Source organism: Chrysemys picta, chromosome 1 (genome assembly GCF_011386835.1).
Source record: "Chrysemys picta bellii isolate R12L10 chromosome 1, ASM1138683v2, whole genome shotgun sequence".
NCBI lineage: Eukaryota > Metazoa > Chordata > Testudines > Emydidae > Chrysemys > Chrysemys picta.
In genome coordinates, this window is record NC_088791.1 from 39,363,825 (window position 1) to 39,383,135 (window position 19,311).

General features: G+C 41.3%; 1 protein-coding gene across 10 annotated transcripts in view; it reads left to right on the forward strand.

The window, feature by feature from the left end:
- Window positions 1-19,311, forward strand: part of MOV10L1 (Mov10 like RNA helicase 1) — a 75,184-nt gene that overhangs the window by 27,738 nt on the left and 28,135 nt on the right. For 4 of the 10 annotated variants that reach the window (XM_065555048.1, XM_065555077.1, XM_065555053.1 and 1 more), the window contains 10 exons: window positions 5,886-6,080; window positions 7,103-7,217; window positions 10,902-11,079; window positions 11,931-12,001; window positions 12,414-12,505; window positions 13,813-13,871; window positions 14,604-14,719; window positions 15,583-15,700; window positions 17,635-17,813; window positions 18,317-18,463. In XM_065555048.1, the coding sequence (XP_065411120.1) occupies window positions 5,886-6,080; window positions 7,103-7,217; window positions 10,902-11,079; window positions 11,931-12,001; window positions 12,414-12,505; window positions 13,813-13,871; window positions 14,604-14,719; window positions 15,583-15,700; window positions 17,635-17,813; window positions 18,317-18,463 (1,270 nt within the window). The remainder of the gene's footprint in view (window positions 1-5,885; window positions 6,081-7,102; window positions 7,218-10,901; window positions 11,080-11,930; window positions 12,002-12,413; window positions 12,506-13,812; window positions 13,872-14,603; window positions 14,720-15,582; window positions 15,701-17,634; window positions 17,814-18,316; window positions 18,464-19,311) is intronic. The other 6 variants (XM_042844239.2, XM_065555063.1, XM_065555074.1 and 3 more) reach the window with 2 other exon arrangements.

Consider the following 19,311-nt stretch of genomic DNA (forward strand, 5'->3'; position numbering starts at 1 on the left):
ACCTTGACACCCACACAAGACAACCCCAAGGCGCATCAGGAACTGCTAAAGAGGGTCGCTCAAAACCTGGAGATCCAGTTGGAGGAACTCTGAGACACCATCAGAGCTGTCAAGGGTAGCCCTGTCACAAAACAGTGCCATTTTAGAGCCAGTTAAGACTCTGTGGCAAACTCCAACCTCTCTGCAAACTATGGCTGGAGAGAAAATAGTTTGCCCCAGCAAAGGGGTTTGAATATCACTACACACTTCCCTCTCTGGGATCCCTAGTAGTAGATCAGCATGAGAGACAAAGGCAGCTGGATCCTACCCCAAAGGTTAAGAACGCAGAGAAGCTGGACCTCTTTGGCAGGAAGATCTATGCCACGGGGCTCCAGCTTCTCACTGCTAATTAACAGGTGCTCCATAGTTGTTATGATTTTAATAACTGGGGAGCAATGACAAAATTCAAAGAACTATTTACCCTAAGAGTCCAGAGCAGAATTCTTAACCTTGGTTGAGGAGGTCAGGGCCATGGCACAGGCGTCCTTGCAGGCAGCTCTGGACGCAGCCAACTCAGCTGCAAGGACCATGGCATCGGCGGTGGTGATGCAGAGATCCTCCTGGTTGCAGGCCTCGGGCCTCCCTCACGAGGTGCAGCAGACTATTCAACACTTGCCTTTCAAAGGCACAGCGCTGTTTTTCGAGCAAACAGACACTAAACTGCACAGCTTGAAAGACTTCAAGGTCATGCTGAAATCTTTGGATCTGCACACCCTGACCCCACCGATAAAACATTTCAAGCCACAATCATTATCTCCATTCTAGCAATCGCAACTAAGACAGGACTATGGTAGAAGGAGGGACAGGAATTACAAGAACAGACCTGCTCCCCAGCCTTCCTCGACCCAGGGATCTGGGCCCACCAGGCAATCATCGGGTGCCAAATAGGTGTTTTGAGGATGTGCCCGAGGACAGTGTAACAGAGCTTCACCTGGATCCAACCTCTCCTATTCTATGAACCGGCTATCCCACTTCTATCAGGTATGGGCCCATATCACCTCAGATCATTGGGTGCTATGCATGATAGGACTGGGATACATTCTAGAATAGAGTTATTCCCCTCCTTCCCACCCTTCCTCCCTGTCCCTCTTCAGGGACCCTTCTCATGAGCAACTCCTACTCTGAGAGCTGTGAACACTTCTGCAACTGCGAATGGTAGAGGAAGTTCTTCTGGAGTTAAGGGGCAGGGGATTTTAGTCCTGATATTTCCTAATCCCCAAGGCTAAGGGCAGTCTCAGACCTATTCTAGACCTGGAAAACCTCAACAAATTCACGAAGAAGCTGAAGTTCCACATAGGCTCCCTGGCCTCCATTATCCCCTCTCTGGATCCAGGAGACTGGTATGCTGCCCTCGACTTGAAGGAGGCATATTTTCACATCTCTATAGTCCTGGACTACAAACGATTATTGCTGTTCATGGTGGGACAGGTGCACTACCAGCTCACCGTATTGCCATTCAGCCTTTCAGAGGTCCCTTGGGTCTTCACAAAGTGCATGGCAGTAGTTGCGACCTTCCTGAGAAAACAAAGAATACAGGTATATCCTTACCTCGACAGCTGGCTGGTCAGAGACCGGTCCAGAACCCAGGTGAAAGAGCACATCCAGTTAATGCTGTCATAATACTTCTAGATGGTAGGCCTGTTGCTGAATACACAAAAGTCAACCCTTGTCCCTTTTGGATAGAGTTTATAGGGGTTGTTCTTGACTCAGTCCAGGTCAAGGTCTCCCTCCCAGAAGCCAGATTCCAGGTGCTGACTTCTATCATAGACCGTCTCAGAAAACATTCCACCACCTCTGCGAGGACCTGCCTGAAGCTCCTGGGGCACATGGCATCGTTTACATATGTGGTAAAGCACACAAAGCTGCGACTCAGACCGCTGCAGGCCTGGCAAGCAACAGTTTACTGGCCAGGCTGCAACCTCCTGGACAAAGTTTTCACGCTTCTCCTTCGGTGATCAACTCCCTCTTATGGGGCTGGATCCAGGGGTGGTTTGTGCAGGCATTCCATTCAGGAAACTGCAGCTATCGATGCTTCAGAGTTGGAATGGGGAGCTCACCTGGGGGACCGCAGAACTCAAGGTCTCTGGTCCCAGGAGGAGATCCTGCTACATATCTATGTGAAAGAACTCTGAGCAGTGCGTCTTGCTTGCCAAACATTCCAGCCCCGTCTAGAGGGCAGATGTGTGTCGGTGCTTATAGATAACATGACAGCAATATGCTATATAAACAGATAGAGTGGAGCGCGCTCTTCTCACCTATGCCAGGAAGCTCTCCACTTATGGGAGTTCTGCATAACCCACTCAATACACTTCGAGGCTTCTTACCTTCTGGGAGCTCAGAACAAGTTAACAAGGATCTGCAGATCCTTCTCCAATCACGAGGGGTCCATTTGCCCGGATGTCATAGGGAATGTTTTCCAGAGGTGGGGAACTCTCCATGTAGACCTGTTTGCAATAAGATACAACAGGAAGTGTCTGCAGCTCTTTCCAGAATCACAGTCCAGGCTCGCTCACAGATGCGTTCCTTCTTCCCTAGAAGGACCATTTTCTCTATGTATTCCCACCTATTCCGCTTATAGACAAGTTTCTGCTGAAGGTCAAAGGGGACAAAGCGAGCCTGATCCTGGCAGCGCTGGCATGGCCGCGCCAGCATCGGTTCACCACCCTCCTGCAGCTCTCGGTCAAAGAACCGATCACCCTACCACTGTTTCCAGACTTGATCTCCCAGGATCACAGACATCTCCTTCATCTGGGTCTTTGATCCCTCCACCTGACAACTTGGAAGCTCCATGGCTGAACCCTTTGGAGTTAGTATGCTTGGGACCGGTTCTGAAGGTCCTGTTAGGGAGCAGAAAGCCATCCATCAGGGCTACCTATCTGGTGAAATGGAAAAGGTTCTCTATCTGGGCTGGACAGAAGGGGATCTTGCCCACTCAAACTACAAAACCGTGCATCCTGGACTAATTGTTACATCTAAAACAAGAGACTATCTGTGTCTTTGATCAGGGTGCATCTGGCAGCTATCTTGGCCTTCCACCCAGGGTGAGTGGCAGGTCCACCTTCACTATCGTGTTCTGTAGCTGTTTTCTTAAAGGACTGGACAGACTCTACCTGCAGGTAAAATAGACGATCCCCCCTTGGGATCTTAACTTGGTCCTCTTCAAGACTGACGGGGGCACCATTCGAGCCTTTGGCAACATGATCTTTGCTCTACTTATCATAGAAGGTGGCCTTCCTCATAGCCATCATATTGGGCAGGAAGGTCTCAGAAATCAGGGCCCTCGCTTCAGAACTGCCCTACATAGTTTTCATCAAGGACAAGGTTTAGTTCCGCCCCCACCTGGCCTTCCTCCCAAAGATGGTATTGCAATTCCACAATAACCAGGACGTTTTCCTCCCTGTGTTCTTCCTGAAGCCACCTGCAAATAGTCAGGTAGGCGCTGGCTTTTTACCTAGATCGGATCAGATAGTTTAGGAAGATTACTCAGCTCTTTGTAGCAGTGGTTGATAGGCTGAAGGGCCTCCCAGTCTCAGCCTAAAGAATTTCTTCATGGATTACCTTGTGTATTCGCATGTGCTATGACTTGGCAAAGGTCCCTTCTCTGGCACTGACAGCACGCTCCACAAGGGCGCAAGCATCTTCACTGGCATTTGTGGCACAGGTTCGCATCCAGGATATCTGTAGAGCAGCCACATGGTCTTCAGTCCACACCTTTGCAACCCATTATGCCATCACGCAGCAGGCCAGAGATGATGCTGGATTTGGCAAAGCAGTGCTACAGTCTGCTTGTTGTTGAACTCTGAACCCACTTCCTCTAACTGATTGGGAATCCTCTACATAGGAATGGACATGAGCAAGTCCACAAAGAAGAAAAAACTATTACTAATCTTTCCGTAACTGTTGTTCTTCGAGATGTGTTGCTCATGTCATTCCCAAGCCCACCCACCTACCCCTCTGTCAGAGTTGCTGGCAAGAAGGAACTGAAGGGGTGGCAGGCCCCTCTATGGCACTATGAGATGAGACTCCAGGGGGTGCTGGGACTGACCCGACAGATACTACTGAGGGAAAAATCTTCCTGTGTCTGTGCACGCAGCACGCACACACCTACATGGGAATGGACTTGAGCAATGCATCTCAAAGAAAACAGTAACAGAAAGGTTAGTGATATTTTTTTTTTTTAGGGTAAAGAAGTAAATGGACAAACAAAGCAGAATGAGTGAGTACCTCTTTTAATAACACTAGTAAGACATGGTCTTACTTTGAGCAAAAAAATACCCAAAGTGCATATTTTTATGGATAGTCTTGTTTAAGTCCTGAGCTTTATGAATGCTCTGTCCTGGGATATTCAAAATTGAGCTGTTCTGGAAACTTAACTTTTTTTGTTTGCCTACATATTGGATTTCTGTAGTTTAACTCCATAGAGCACACAGGTTCTGCTTCACAAGAAGAATGACGTTAGCTGATTAAAGAAAACTCTTCCGTTTAATAACAGAGGCACATGCCATGCAAAATATTTTATTTTTGTGAAGCCGTGTTATAAATGTGCATCGCACTTGTGTGATTCTAATTTTAAACATGGAAAAACAGGATAAAATTGTGCTATCTCCATTGCTGCACTGTCACTAAATCAATGGTGCAGCAACTTAATTTCCAATTTTTATGAGAGCTGTTTTAGATAGAGTAGCCCTAATAGAAATTGGAGAAAAACCTTCTTTTAGGGTAGGATCTGTTTGTGAAATCCACCTCTGAAGGAGAAGAAATACAGATTGTTTTCTGTGTGTTCCCCTTCCATTGCTGAACTATCGTGGAAAGTGTGACCAGAGCTTGGGACCCTACTATATGTGGATTGGATAACTCTGTACATATCTTCTTGAGAAAGAACAGTAAGAGGATTCTGAACCTTTAGGGAGGAAACAGGTGTGGGATAAGTGGAGGGCTTGGAGATCACTTGGTAGTTGTTTTGTATAAGGCTGAGCACCTTTATAGGCACGCAAGCCCAGATCCTCAAAGGTATTTAGGCTCCTAATTTCAGTGAAAGTAAGGATCCCACACACCTTTGTTGATCTGGGACTTAATGTTTGTTGTAAGTTTCAGTGACAGCTAGTTAAGAGTCAGACAGCTGGTGGGCGGGGGGGGGGGGGGTTGGGGTAGAGGATCAGAACTAAGTTCTATGTGTTGGAGAGGTGAGGAGAAAATTTGGTACTGGGCCCAATGCTGGGACAGAACCTGGAAAGGGATTAAATGAATGGGTTTTGTGTGGGATAAGAGCTCTGATAGTCTGGAGCATAAGCTCCTCAAACTCTCTTTTGCAGGAATTTGCACTCCCCTTGTTGCCACTTTCTCTGCTGACAGGAAATGCATGTCTTTGAGGGGTCAGGCTGGGACCTCCCTCTTCCTCATTAGCTCTGTCAGCTGCTGGAGGTCCATGCAGAGGAACACAGACCTCCAATAGAGCAGAGTTTTTGCTGCTGTGTAATGAGATGCATCCTGGATGAGGGCCTTTCAGCAGTGGAGTGACTGTACACAGGAAATTTTCAGACTGATACTTCTCTTCTAAAGTACAGTTGCCCTTTAAACTTTTTTCAAGTTCAGGCTCGTTAATATTTGGATTTTTTTAGTGCTTAGATTTTTTTTTAAACTTTACTTTTAGGAAATGGTAGCTGGACTCAACTAAAACTCTTTCAAATTTTGTGAATATGAAGAATTCTTCTAAATCAGCCATTACTTGATTTTTAGGGAGGTCCCTCAAAACCTGATCAGTCTCTTTCAACATTGTGATCGCTGAACTGATAAGTAAAATCTGTGGTTTTGAAGAACCTAACTTATTTTTGCTTGTTTACTTGAAGAAACCCTGGCCGCTGCAAAGAACTTCTGTTGCTTTGTTTTTCTGATTTTATTATTGGACATTACATTGAAGTAACTGTAATAAATGAAGAGGAATCTCTAATAGCAGCCACTGAACCATTCTCAGTAAGAAAGTATAAAGTTATTCCAGAGTTACAGCACATGAAGACCACAGTGCCTGTAACAGAACACAAAAGGTACTATCAAATAATCCACATTCAGCTGTGTCTAATATGAAGGATATGGAAAGGCATACCTTTATATAATGCTGATTGAAGTAAATGTGTAACTTTAGTTCCAGGGCAGTTTATCGTACTGAACTAGCTTATCTCCTGTTGTAACTACTATTCATTCAGTAAACTGGAAAAAGATAAATAAAAACTGGGGGGTTTTCTTCAAAGTTCCATTGGCTGAAATAGTTTTTCCTTGTTTAGCAAACTATTTTAACTTTCTTTATAGATGTTTTTCTTATGATTCACAAACTGTCCTGCTGCTGCATGTTATACACTTATGAATGAGTTAGAGGCTAATTAGTATTAAAGGTGTTGCCAGAGCGCACCCACTAGTAGGATTGGTGCAATCTAATTGTGTTTTAGACAGCAAGACAGAAACCCGGGAAGTCCCTTGACTGAATTACTGATATGTGAGATTTTGATCAAGTCATTTGATGTAGCTGGGTCTTGACAATACAAACCCTAGAAAAATCTTGAATGAAAAACAGGAAGCGGTCCTTAGATAAGTAAATTTTAACAACAGACAAAATATACTTAACAGATACTCTAAAACTATAACTAACATTAAATTGTTCACCACAACACCTTCGTTAGTGAGGAAAAAGTTGGTCAGAACGTTTGAAAGTAAAATATGCTTCTATAACAACATTCTCTTCCCCACACCCCACCGCAATGTAGCAAACTTCTGTTCCAGGTTTTTGTTTGAACCTAAACTGACAAAAGTTTCATTTACTGTACTTGTGTTTTGGTATTGCTGTCTTTGTAGCCTTGAGGCTGGTGTTTGCTAACTTGTGGTCCTTCATGTGAAGCTCTTTTATTTTTTTAAAACTGATGCTTATTTTAGTAACTACAGAATCTTGATTTTTTTTTTTTGTTCTTACTCTTTAGTAAAGAAATCCACACTAACCAGCTAAATTCAGTTTGTAAGAACTACTTTGTGCAACCTAAATATACTGACTTGAAGTAACTTTGAATTCTTATTTTAGAAGTTGTAGAAGACATCTTCCAAGTTTCCTACCACACTATCCCATACCAGATAAATTAAGAAAATGTGTGGAGCAGAAATTGGACATACTGAGTTTTCAACCTCTCCTTGCAGAGGTATGTGTGCACATATATATGCAAGTGTAAAATCTCTCTTTGCATCTTTATAAATGCCAACCTGAACACACACCCACATACTCCTGCGTAGCTGCTGTGTTTATATATAATGGTTAAGGCTGCGTGTCTGTGTCAGATTCCGTGACTTCTGCAACGGCCGATGCTGGCTCAGGTGCTGCCTGCAGCAGCAGTTTGGGTGTGTGGGAGGGGGCTATGGGCAGGGGGTTGGGGTGCGGGGCAGCACTTACCTTGGGGTGGGGGGCTCCCCAGCTCCCACTGGCACGTCCCTGCAGCTACTAGCCGGAAGGGCCAGGGGGGGGTCTGCAGCTCCCGCCCCCACAGCTCCCATTGTTGGGGTTCTCGGTCAATGGAGCTACAGAGCTGGCACTTGTGGTGGGAGCAGCACGCGGAGAGCCGCTCATTGCCCCTCCCCCTAGGAGCTGCAGGGACATGCAGAGCCAGGTAGGGAGCCTGCCAGCCTCACCAATCCTCCCCCTACAGTACCACCAGGGGTCCTGGGCTGCTGTCTGCCCTGCTTCTCCCTCCCCAGCACTAGCATGGGTCCCGGGCCATGCGCCCCCTTCCCCCCATCACCAGCAGGGGTCGGGGGTCACGTGCCCCCACCTGGCAAACCCCCCCAGCACTAGTGGGGTCTCGGCCACCCCACCTGCCCCAGCACCTGTGTTGCCCCTGCACCGCCTCCCCAGAGCACCCGTGGCCCCCTGCCCAAGTTTTAGTTAAGGTTATATAGTAAAAAAGTCATGGACAGGCCACAGGTCGTGAATTTTTGTTTACTGTCCGTGATCTGTCCATGACTTTTTACTAAAAATACCTGTGACTAGATTGATAGATTCTAGGACTGGAAGGAACCTCGAGAGGTCATAGAGTCGAGTCCAGTCCCCTGCCCTCATGGGTATCATGTAGTTCTACAAAATCTAATTACAAAATAAGAGTCTGATGCTGGTAGATGCTCTCTTGACTTTTGTGGGAGTCAGCATGTTGCAGGCCCTGAACCAGAGAAGAAATTAGAAGGCCTAGGCAAGTGAGAGTTTGAAAATGGATGGGGAGTATATTAGAGTGCCGTATGGAAAAGGTCACCTCAGATGCCAGAGCTGCAAGAGAATATGTTTCTTGAACTAACAGTGTATGATTGTGGGAAGGAACAGAGAGGAAGTAGGCACAGGATTAACAGGAATAGGTAGGAGGAGAAGGACAGGGTTTGTGAAGTAGGCTGGAGCAACTCTAGAGAGTTTATTACTATACTGCTTTCTGGATAATGAAGTGTCACAACTCATCAGTGTCCCAGCTCTTCCCCAAAATTCCCTGTGTCAGGACCTGAGTCTGAATGATTGGAGAGAGAGTTCACAGAAGATTTGAGGGGTTTTTTGCAGGCGGGGGGTGGGAGAATCTTCTCTCTGGTTTCTGGATTATTTTAAAGGACTGCTGTTCAAACAACATAACGTAAACCAGCGAATTCTCTGGTCACATTCCCTTCATGCAGATTGATAATTTTTATAATCTCCAAATAAAAAATATAAAACCAAACAGCCATAAACATGGTAGCTCTTTGGCTACAGAGCTCAAAGTCCTGGCTTCTGGTCAGCATTTCCTTGTGTTTCTTTCAGAATCATGTAGCTACCTTTTTACGGTCTAAGCGTAACTGCTTCAGCTCAGAGAGGGACTCACCTAGGACTCTGAAATCCCGATTGTGACTTAACCAAAAACCTGTTGTCTGAAGTGGCCTCTGAAGGGTACAACTGAGGCATTGCAATAAGATAGCAAGGCCATGAGACTGCTTCCAAGAAACGCCATATGACTTGTATGTTCTGACACATGCCAGTCTTTCACAAGCCAAGAACGATCTCTGTATGTTAGCCTTGTGATAAGCCAGGGGTTCTCAAACTTCATTGCACCACGACCTTCTTCTGACAACAAAAATTACTGCATGACCCCGGGAGTGGGCACCAAAGCCCTGAGCCCCACCGCCCTGAGGTGGGGCCTGTAACCTGATCTTCGTCGCCCAGGGCTGAAGCTGAAGCCTGAGCCCCACCACCCAGGGATGAAGCTCTCAGGCTTTGGTTTCAGCCCCGGTGGTGGGACTTGGGCTTTTGCTTCAGCCCTGAGCCCCAGCAAGTCTAACGCCAGTCCTGGCAACTCCATTAAAACAGGATCACGACCCACTTTGGGGTCCCAACCCACAGTTTGAGAACCCCTGTGATAAGCTAAATCTGCTACTAAACGTGGCACAGAATACAGTGACAGTATTTGTTAAAAATCCACTAGTGCCGCTTCTTCTGCATTCAATAGACAATGCTCATTTCTGTTTGTGATTTGGGAAAAAGGTGAGAATCACACTGTAATCTGAATTTGAATCCCTCCTGCACTGTCAGAAATAGTTTAGGGCACAAACAAGATTCTACCATCTCTATCCATCCTGAGCTGCACGCTGCACATCCTCTGTTGTTAAGTCTCATAAGTGATCCCTCTTGGAGTAATGTTTGACAGGGAGATTCTTTCAGTCAGTCCCGTCTTGAGTGTTCCTCCAGCTGTGCAATGACATGCCTGCCTTGGCAGTGTAAATGTGAGTAATGTTGGCCAGTTGAAAAATAAGTGGTCTAAAATTAGTCCCACACACTTTTCCCCTAGGAAGTTACAAGGAACTAGGGTAGCCTGAATGCTTTTTGTTGTTGCTGTTGTTTTTAAAAGAGCCTTTTGAACTGCATAAATCAGTAACATTTTTTACCTTATCCATTTCCTGTGAACCAGTAGCTTCCCTGATACCAAGAACTACAATTATTTTGTCTACTTTTTAGTGCCAGTACTGGATCTTGCTTTCTTCTTTTGAAAGTAAGGAATTAAATACAAATAAAAACCACAATATTTTCCTTTTTATTAGTTCTTCTCATTAAAATTATTTTATAATTAAGACAAAGACACCTTCTGACTCTTCCAATAGTTCATTCTCTCATTTTTTTCCCTAGAAGCTCAGCATGTTGTTTTAGGGTGTGGGGGTGGGTTGGCTGGTATTTGGTGTTAGAAAAATGCTTTCTGAGAACCTTATGCTTACTTAAAGGTCAAATAAATCTTAGATATTTTTGGAACTACTCGTTTTCGTTACAAAATTTGTAGTGTGATCTAAATAAAATACAGCTAAAACCAGGGTACTTCTGTATTTACCCTGTAAGCTGATTTTTTTTAGAGACATCTCTCAGATTATAATGCAAAAAGTGTAGAAGTACTGTGGCTTGGATTTACCAAAGGGAATTCTTGAACTTCGATGGATTTGGGTGCCTAACCAGCTTAGACTTTTCTGAAAATCCCTGTTCATGTACATGAAAATGGTAAATTAAGCCTGATGCTCTTCCCAAATCCCCATTATCACTTGATACATTTAATTAGAAAGGTACCATGGTCTAGTGGATAAGGCACTGAACTGGGAGACTTGAGTTATGTTTCCAGCTCTACCACTAACTTCTGTGTGATTTTGGGCAAGTCATGTCATTCTGTGCCTCTGTACTCCCCTACTTTTGTCTGTTATTGTCTACTTAGGTTGTACACCTTTTGAGGCAGGGACTGTGTCTTCATATATATGTTGTATGGTGCCTAACACAAGGGACTCAGATTTTTGTTGTGGCTTCTAGACACTATTGCAATACACATGATGTACTTTTTTTAAAATTTCAGCGACTGAATCTGTCTAACTATAAAGCAAACCTTTCTACCCTGCTCTGGCTTGAGGAGATCCATGCTGAAATGGAGATCAAAGAATTTAGCATGAGTGGAATCATTTTGAAAAAGAATGGAAACTTCTTGGTGCTGGAAGTGCCAGGGTTGGCAGAGGGAAGACCTTCCTTATATGCAGGTGATGGTTTACACTTAATTAAATTGTAAAAGCTGAATAGCAAGATGAGCAATATTCTCAATCTACACAATAGAAACGGATGTATTTTATCTTTTCCATGTTTTCTATTAAAAAACATTTGGAGAGACAGCTATTAACCCTGGCACCTAGATAAATGGAACATTATGCCAATATATTTTATTACAGTGCCTCAGAATGTTTGATTTCTGGAGATGTTATGCTTTGAAGAAGCAATATGTGTGTGTCTGCTTTCATGGCTTGTCCTGGTATATTCCGGATTCTGATGTACAGTAGTAACTGAGTTTTCCATAGAAAATATACTGTCTAGTATTATACTAAACTAGAGAACATGTGAGAGGCTAAATGAAAAACCAGGTTAAAGGAGTTAACTTTTTGAGGTCAGAATTTTTGAAATTCATTGCAATGTGTAGGATGTTATCCAATAAATAGTGCTGAAACTGTGTTAGTAGCATACCTCAATAGGTGCCTTAGAAGTCTCTCTCTCTCTCACTCACACTCTCTCTCTCTCTCTCTCTCTCTCTCTCTCACACACACACACACACACACACACACACACACACACACACACACACACACACACACACACACACACACACACACACACACAATACCAGTTTTAAGAACGTAAGACTAAATTGAGCCGAGGTGTGCACAAGTGCATCATCTTCAGTGATGTCACTTCATTGGTGAATTTGCAGGATCCTTGAAACTCATTAAGTTTCACTGTATTGCCCCTCCCACCAGTGGCTAGTATTGCAGTGAGAATTTTCCAATATCTTGTAACAGTATTTTTATACTAAACATTGTATTTAATTTTTTTAAAAAACTAGGTGACAAAGTGATACTAAAAAGTCAAGACTACTCTGAGCATATAATAGAGTACATTGCCTATGTTACTGAGGTGAGTGAGTTAGCTTTTCTGCTAAGAAATATTGTAGTCCACACAACTAAGGGGAAACTGAGAGTTAAAGGATAATTATTTAGCTTTTGTGAAACTGGATTCATTTCAGTTACTCTCTCCCAAATTATTGATTCTACTTTATTTCATACTGTGTACTTGGAAGACAGAAGCTTTTGCTTCTTCTCAACACTACACATTTCACCCATTAAAAGCAAACTCTGTAAAACTCTTATGTAGAAATATGAAATTATGTGGTAGATGTTATCCATTTTTTGTTTTTACCTAGTATGAGCAAATGTTTCAGGAGATTTTTCAAACATAACAAACATAAGGGATCTGATCCTATGGAGTGCTGAATGCCCTCAAATCTTACATGACTAATAAACTCTCTCTCTCTCTCTCTCTCTCTCAGATTCACAATGAAGATGCTACTCTGAGACTTAACCCAGAGTTTGAACAGGTTTACAACTCTGAACCCATGGATGTAGAATTTGCATTCAATAGGTATTTTTGTAGACTTTTAAAAAGCTGTATTTCACTGTCCTTTATTATGTTAGTCTTATTACATGACCATTTGCTTAGTTCTGAGAAGTTCACATGAAGGTGAAGGACAAACAAAATCTCAGAACCGGATAGTCCGCTGCCTGGCATCTTCTGTACTCATTTATATCTGTGCAAAATGCTATCAAATCAGAAAGGGGGTGATTTACATTTTTACACCCATTCTTTTACATGTAAATGACTACTCTAGGTGCTAGGCAATGGAAAATCAGACTCTGTAATTGAAATAACTTTATGGCATCAGAGCAGGACAAGAATGGCTGATATTGACCTCACTATATTTTTTTTCGTATGCTGCCAACATCAAAACTTTTTTAGAAAGCATTATTTTCAGTAAAAAATCATCACTTCGTCTTCCTTAATAAAACAAGTTGGGGGTTTTTTACGTTTGTTTTTTAAGGAAAAATATCTTCCTATTCTGCTTATCTCTGAAATTCAAGGAAACTTTTGTCCTTTAATGAGAAACACTTTTTTCATATTTTATCAATTTTTCTATTTTAAAGTTTAGTGAAATATGCCTGTAAAGGAAACTGGACCAAGTAATCCTTCAGCTAAGTACCACATGAAAATAGGACTTGAGGGAAGAAGTATATGATGTTATAAAAAGAAGAACAGGAGTACTTGTGGCACCTTAGAGACTAACAAATTTATTAGAGCATAAGCTTTCGTGGACTACAGCCCACTTCTTCGGATGCATATAGAATGGAACATATATTGAGGAGATATATATATACACACATACAGAGAGCATAAACAGGTGGGAGTTGTCTTACCAACTCTGAGAGGCCAATTAATTAAGAGAAAAAAAACTTTTGAAGTGTTATCAAACTGTCTGTACTGGGCTATCTTTATTATCACTTCAAAAGTTTTTTTTCTCTTAATTAATTGGCCTCTCAGAGTTGGTAAGACAACTCCCACCTGTTTATGCTCTCTGTATGTGTGTATATATATATCTCCTCAATATATGTTCCATTCTATATGCATCCGAAGAAGTGGGCTGTAGTCCACGAAAGCTTATGCTCTAATAAATTTGTTAGTCTCTAAGGTGCCACAAGTACTCCTGTTCTTCTTTTTGCGGATACAGACTAACACGGCTGCTACTCTGAAACCTGTTATGATGTTATAGAGGCTTCATGTTTCATTTAAGTCTTTGATATATAGCATTGACTCAGAGAGGAAGTGAGTATTGCTGTATTCTATGGAAACTTTCGTTTTTAGTTTAATCCACACTATTGCTATTCTGTTGACAGGACTACCAGCAGGCGATGCCAGTTTGCAGTTGAACAAGGCATCTATCTGGGTGAAAAAGGTAACCTTCCAATGGGCTATGGCATTTTTCCTCCCCTTCAGTAAACACTGATGTGAAGTTAATGTACTGTACTCTTCTGGTCAGATTTAAAAACGCAGTGTTTCTCTGGGGCTTCTATCCATTCAGCTAAATTACCCCATATCTTTGTCCAGAAAGTAGCAATCCTTTGTCACAGAGCAACCACTATGAAATCTGATTTCCTCTCTGTGGTGTCTATACATGAGGAAAGCAGTTTGACTCCAATTAAAACTAACAAATCTAATCAATTTCTAACTACTGGTGCCACTATGTTTCGCACAATGTGAAAGAGTTCTGTAGGACTTCCCAGTTTGGGTAAATTGGGAAAAATGCAGGAGGAATATAGGGAAGATGCAGAATTCCTGCTTTCAACTTTTAACTTTTTATGTAATCCTCCTCTGTTAGAGTTGGCTAAATATAATGGCCTCTTTATTGAAAAGAGTTGCACATTTCTGATGAGCTCTACAGCCTACAGAAATGTGAATATGGACTTCAATTTTACCTTCCAATTCCTACCTCACCATACCTACGGTTTTTACATCAAATTCTCATAAATTGGACACATCTAATTCAAGTGCAAGGAAAGAAACTGATGTTTCAGTTATAATTAAACATTGACAGCAAGTATCTTAATGTAGCTATATTGATAGAGCCATGTAAAATGCATTTTCAGAACTTTGCTCTTTTTCTCTTTCCCCTTCCTTAAACCCAAAGTGTTATTTCCAGATACTCTGGTTTTACAATCCCCACAAGTTGTCAAGACTTGGAATAATATGGGATGTCGTACTGTTGCTGATGATCATGAACAGTATACCAAGAAGAAAGACATGGTAAATCTACTATAAATGTATTTCTTATAATCTTTTACACTTAAATGGCAACAGTTAGCTACTGCAGATATAGTCTTAGAGAGGACCACAGCACAACAGTGAATGCATTATGATGTCTGGTGTATTTATGATGTTTTCCTTCTGGTGGTGAAGATCTTGTTTCACAGTTCAGTACTTTGAGTGGGTCAACCTATGGTCCGTGATTTTGATTTCTGAAAGGGAAACTGCTTATGAAACTATGAGTTTGGGTGGCCAGATTTGCTTTAGACTGGTTTTCATAAGCTCCTTTTTAAAAAAAAAAAAAAATAGATACTGGGCAGCAAATCATACTGACTATAGGAGCAAACGAGAATCCTTATTGTGAGGCATAATTATGCTTCCTGATGCGATTGATCCACTCTTGATGTGACTCCTGATTAAACGCATCATAAAAAGAGGTGGATATTCCTTTAAAATAGCCAAAAATGTACATACTGGCAGTTCTCATAGGGGAAAAAAACAAACCAATGCTAACTTTTGAAACCTCATCCAAATCTGCAGAATATCTGTGCAATTAGCAACAGTGTTTTAAGATGAAGGTGTCACGAGTAACTTTTTTTTTTCTTTTGTTCAAGTAGGATGTGAGGGTATTTGTCTAGGTTTTTTTCTTCCCTCTTTGTCCGTCTCCCTCTCCCCCCCTTTCCCTTCCCCCCCCCACTTTTTCAGTTGATATGCAGTTAAATGGGAGGAAATGCTAAACATTTCTAACTGTCTTAAAAGCATTTCCAAGAGAGAATAGTTACTGTACGGTTATAGCCGTGCTTACCCTTGATTTGTGTGTGTGTGTGTGTCTGTCTGTCTGTCTGTCTGTCTGTCTTCTGTAGTGCTCTTTTCAGAAAAAGAAAATGCAAAATGAGCAAACAAAATGCATGGTGCCAAAGGAGAGAAACATAGTGGCTGTGCCTCGAATGGTGACTGTTGCTACACAGACAAGTAAACTGAGTATGTTTTAATATTTTCTTTCCATCTTGTACTGATGTTTTGGATTTGACAGTTGCACTGGTAAACTGGTTTGGAGGATGGAGTGTGTGTGTGTGTGTGTGTGTGTGTGTGTGTGTGTGTGTGTGTGTGTGTATGTGGTTTTTAAACAAACAACCAAAAAAACCACCCAGATCTTGGTATGTTGAGGAAGTTCCAGAGGACTGGAAAAAAGCTAATATTTAAAAAGGGTTGTTTGGCCTAACATCTGTCCCAGGCAAAATCATGGAAAAGCTGTTACGGGACACAGTCAGTAAATAATTAAATAATTGTCATGTAATTAATGCCAATCAATATGGGTTTTTTAAATAGAAAATAGGTCTCATCAAACAAACTTGATATAATTTTAGATGAGATTACAAGGTTGGTTGATAAAGGTAACTGTTCATGTGAGATACTTGTACTTCTCTAGGGCCTTTGCCATAGTCTCACAGGCCATTCTGATTTTTTTTAAATGAGCACTATACAAAATCTATGTAGCCCTTATTAAATGAATTAAAAACTGGTTAACAAAAGATTGCAAATGAGAATAATTATCCATTGGGGGTATTTTTAGTGGGATCCTGCAGAGATCTGTTCTTGGCCCAATGCTAAGCTTTCTCAATATTCTATCAATGTGGGGAAAAAAAGATAAAATTTAAATATTAGCTTTTTTACAGTCCTCTAGAACTTCCTCAATGTACCAAGATCTGGGTGGGGGGTTTTTTTGGTTTGTTTGTTTAAAAAATTTTTTTTAGTTAATCGCGTGAGTTAATTGTGATTTAATCAATAGCCCTAGTAAATAGTGATGGGGACAGGTCAATTATCCAGAATGATCCAGATGTTACCAATCATTTGGTAAGGTTGGAACATTTGAACTATATGTTTTAATACAGTCAAGTGCAAAGTCATACTTCTATCTAGAAGAAAAGACTGTAGGTCATACTTACAAGATGGTTGACTGAATCATGGAATGGAGTGACACTGAAAAGGACTTAAGGGTCTTGGTAGATAGTTAACTGAACGTGAGTTCACAATGTGATGATATAGCTCAGAGGTGAACGTGATCCTTGGATGCATAAGTAGGGAAAAAATAAGTTAGAAGTAGAGAAGAAGCATTACCTCGTTATACAGCATTACTAGAATACTGTGTCCAGTTTTCGTGCTCACGCTTCAAAAAGGATGTTGAAAAGTTTCAGAAAAGAAGAGCTGCAAGAATGATTGGAGGTCTGGAATACATACCTTAGAGTGAAAGATTTAAGAACCTCAAATTAATTAATTTATCTGAGAGAAAGCTAAGAGGTTACTTGATCATAGTCTACAAGTATCTATGTGAGGAAGTAATTTCTTATAGATGACTCTTTAGTGGGGGGGAAAAAGCATAATGAGATCCAACAGTGGGAAGCTGAAGCCAGACAAATTCTCACCAGAAGTAAGGCACACATTTTAATGTTGAGGATAATTAATCATTGGAACAGCTTACTTAGGAATATGGCAGAATCTTCGTCATGTGAAGTCTTTAAATCAAGACTTGGATGTCCTTCTTGAAGATATGCTCTAAAGGTCAAACTGAAGTTATGTATGGGCTTGATGTAGAGTTCACTGGAGTGAGGTTCTTTGGCCTGTGTTATGTAGGAGGTAAGACTAGATTATTATTGTGGTCCTTTCTGGCCTTAAAAATCTATGAATGGCTCCTTGCACCTTTAAAACTGAAGGCCCTGTTTTACTATTTTAATTGTTATTACTTGAGATTGGGAATTTAAAGAGTTGTCAGATAAATTTTTAGCTATCGCTATCTTTTTAAAATATTTATAATATAAGTATAGATCACATTAAATCAAAATCTGTTTAACTGAAATACTAATTAAAAAAAAAACCCTCTCCTTGTGTATTTGTACTGCTCATCTGTTTTGAGATAGTCAATGGAATCATGACACCTGAACAGAGAGACTGTGAATTTTTCAATCCTGTGCTGAATGAGCATCAGAAATTAGCAGTGAAGAGGATACTTAGTGGTGAATGCCGTCCAACTCCTTATATTCTCTTCGGACCACCGGGAACTGGAAAAACTGTAACAATAATAGAAGCTATCTTACAGGTAATAGTGAACAAACAAGCAAAACAATAATCATCTGGAATTGCCTCAAATACTTATAATCAAAACTAAAAATAGCTTGTAAAAAAACATGCTAACACTTAGAGGGTATTTCAGTTCAACTCTCTCCTTGTGAAAATAAATCCAAGAGAAGACTTCTGTACAAGCTTGTGTTCATAAACAACATATAGTCAGTTTTTTAATTCAGTATTTTTGTTTAAAGCCCCAGTGAACAGTATTTAACCACCGCTTTAAAAGCGCATACCCTGCATTCATGGTGTGTATGTTTCAATCTGATGATGATGAATGAATATCCAGTCTAGGCAAAGATGTTTCCTTGAGATTTGACTGAACTGCAACATGACAAATGTAGAAACATTTGTAATTGTATTCTAAATAATTCTGAATTATATTAAATATTTGAAGTATGTGCTTGCTTTATTTGTGATGAATATAGTTTTTCCAAATGAAATGTTTTTAAAAGCTGCACTTTTTTTAAAATGCAGGTACATTATACTTTACCAGACAGTCGAATTTTGGTCTGTGCACCATCCAACAGTGCAACGGATTTAGTTTGCTTACGACTGCATGATAGTAACCTCCTAAAACCAGGAGCTATGGTCAGAGTTAATGCTAGCTGCAGGTGTGAAGAGGTAAATTTTGTAAAAACTTTTAAATTAAAATACTAAAAAAGGATGCATATTTTTAATCTTAAAATGTTACTCTTAGGACTTTCCTCTGTTTATTAGACTCACTGAGGAAAATACTATTTATATTTTTAGGGTTAAAAATAATTCACTAGATAAACAATTGGGGAAAATACATCAATTGTGGTAAACGAGTTGCTAGAATTTGAGCCTATACTTAAACTCATTGTGTAATGCTTTTTTTCTGCAAGTAGGCCATTTATGTCAACAGGACTACTTCAAACAGTAAGATACTACTCAGTGTTAAAAAGGGTGATAGAATCTGCTCCATAATGCATTGAGTTTTATGTATGTAACTGAGACAGCGTTCCCGGGGTGCAACCTGGACCGTGGGACCGCTGAGCCCTCTGTCCCACCAGCCTAGGTATCCCTGTCACCCTGTGATGCTGTTGTTAAGCCACAAACCTCTGACCAGTTTTGCATTTACACAGACATCCACAGGCAGGGACACACCCAACTGAGTTACATGGATGCTTTGCCAGCCGCTGATGAATCAACAATAGAGAGGCTCCCCCCAGCTCCTTCCCAGTCTTGCTGCACCTCAGAACTGTCCCATCTTGCCCTGGTCAAAAGCCTGATCAGTGTAAGTTCATTACCCAGTCCATATCTCCCTCGATGTGGAGAGGACACACACTAGCCTTTGTAGGCTGAGCTGAGATTTCCCAAGCACTTAAAGGGGAAAAACAGCACATTGTTTTAGGTAAAATATAAAACAGATTTATTAACTACAGAAATAAATTTTAAATGAATATAAATAGCAACCATAGAGATCAAAGTTGGACATTTAAGAAACA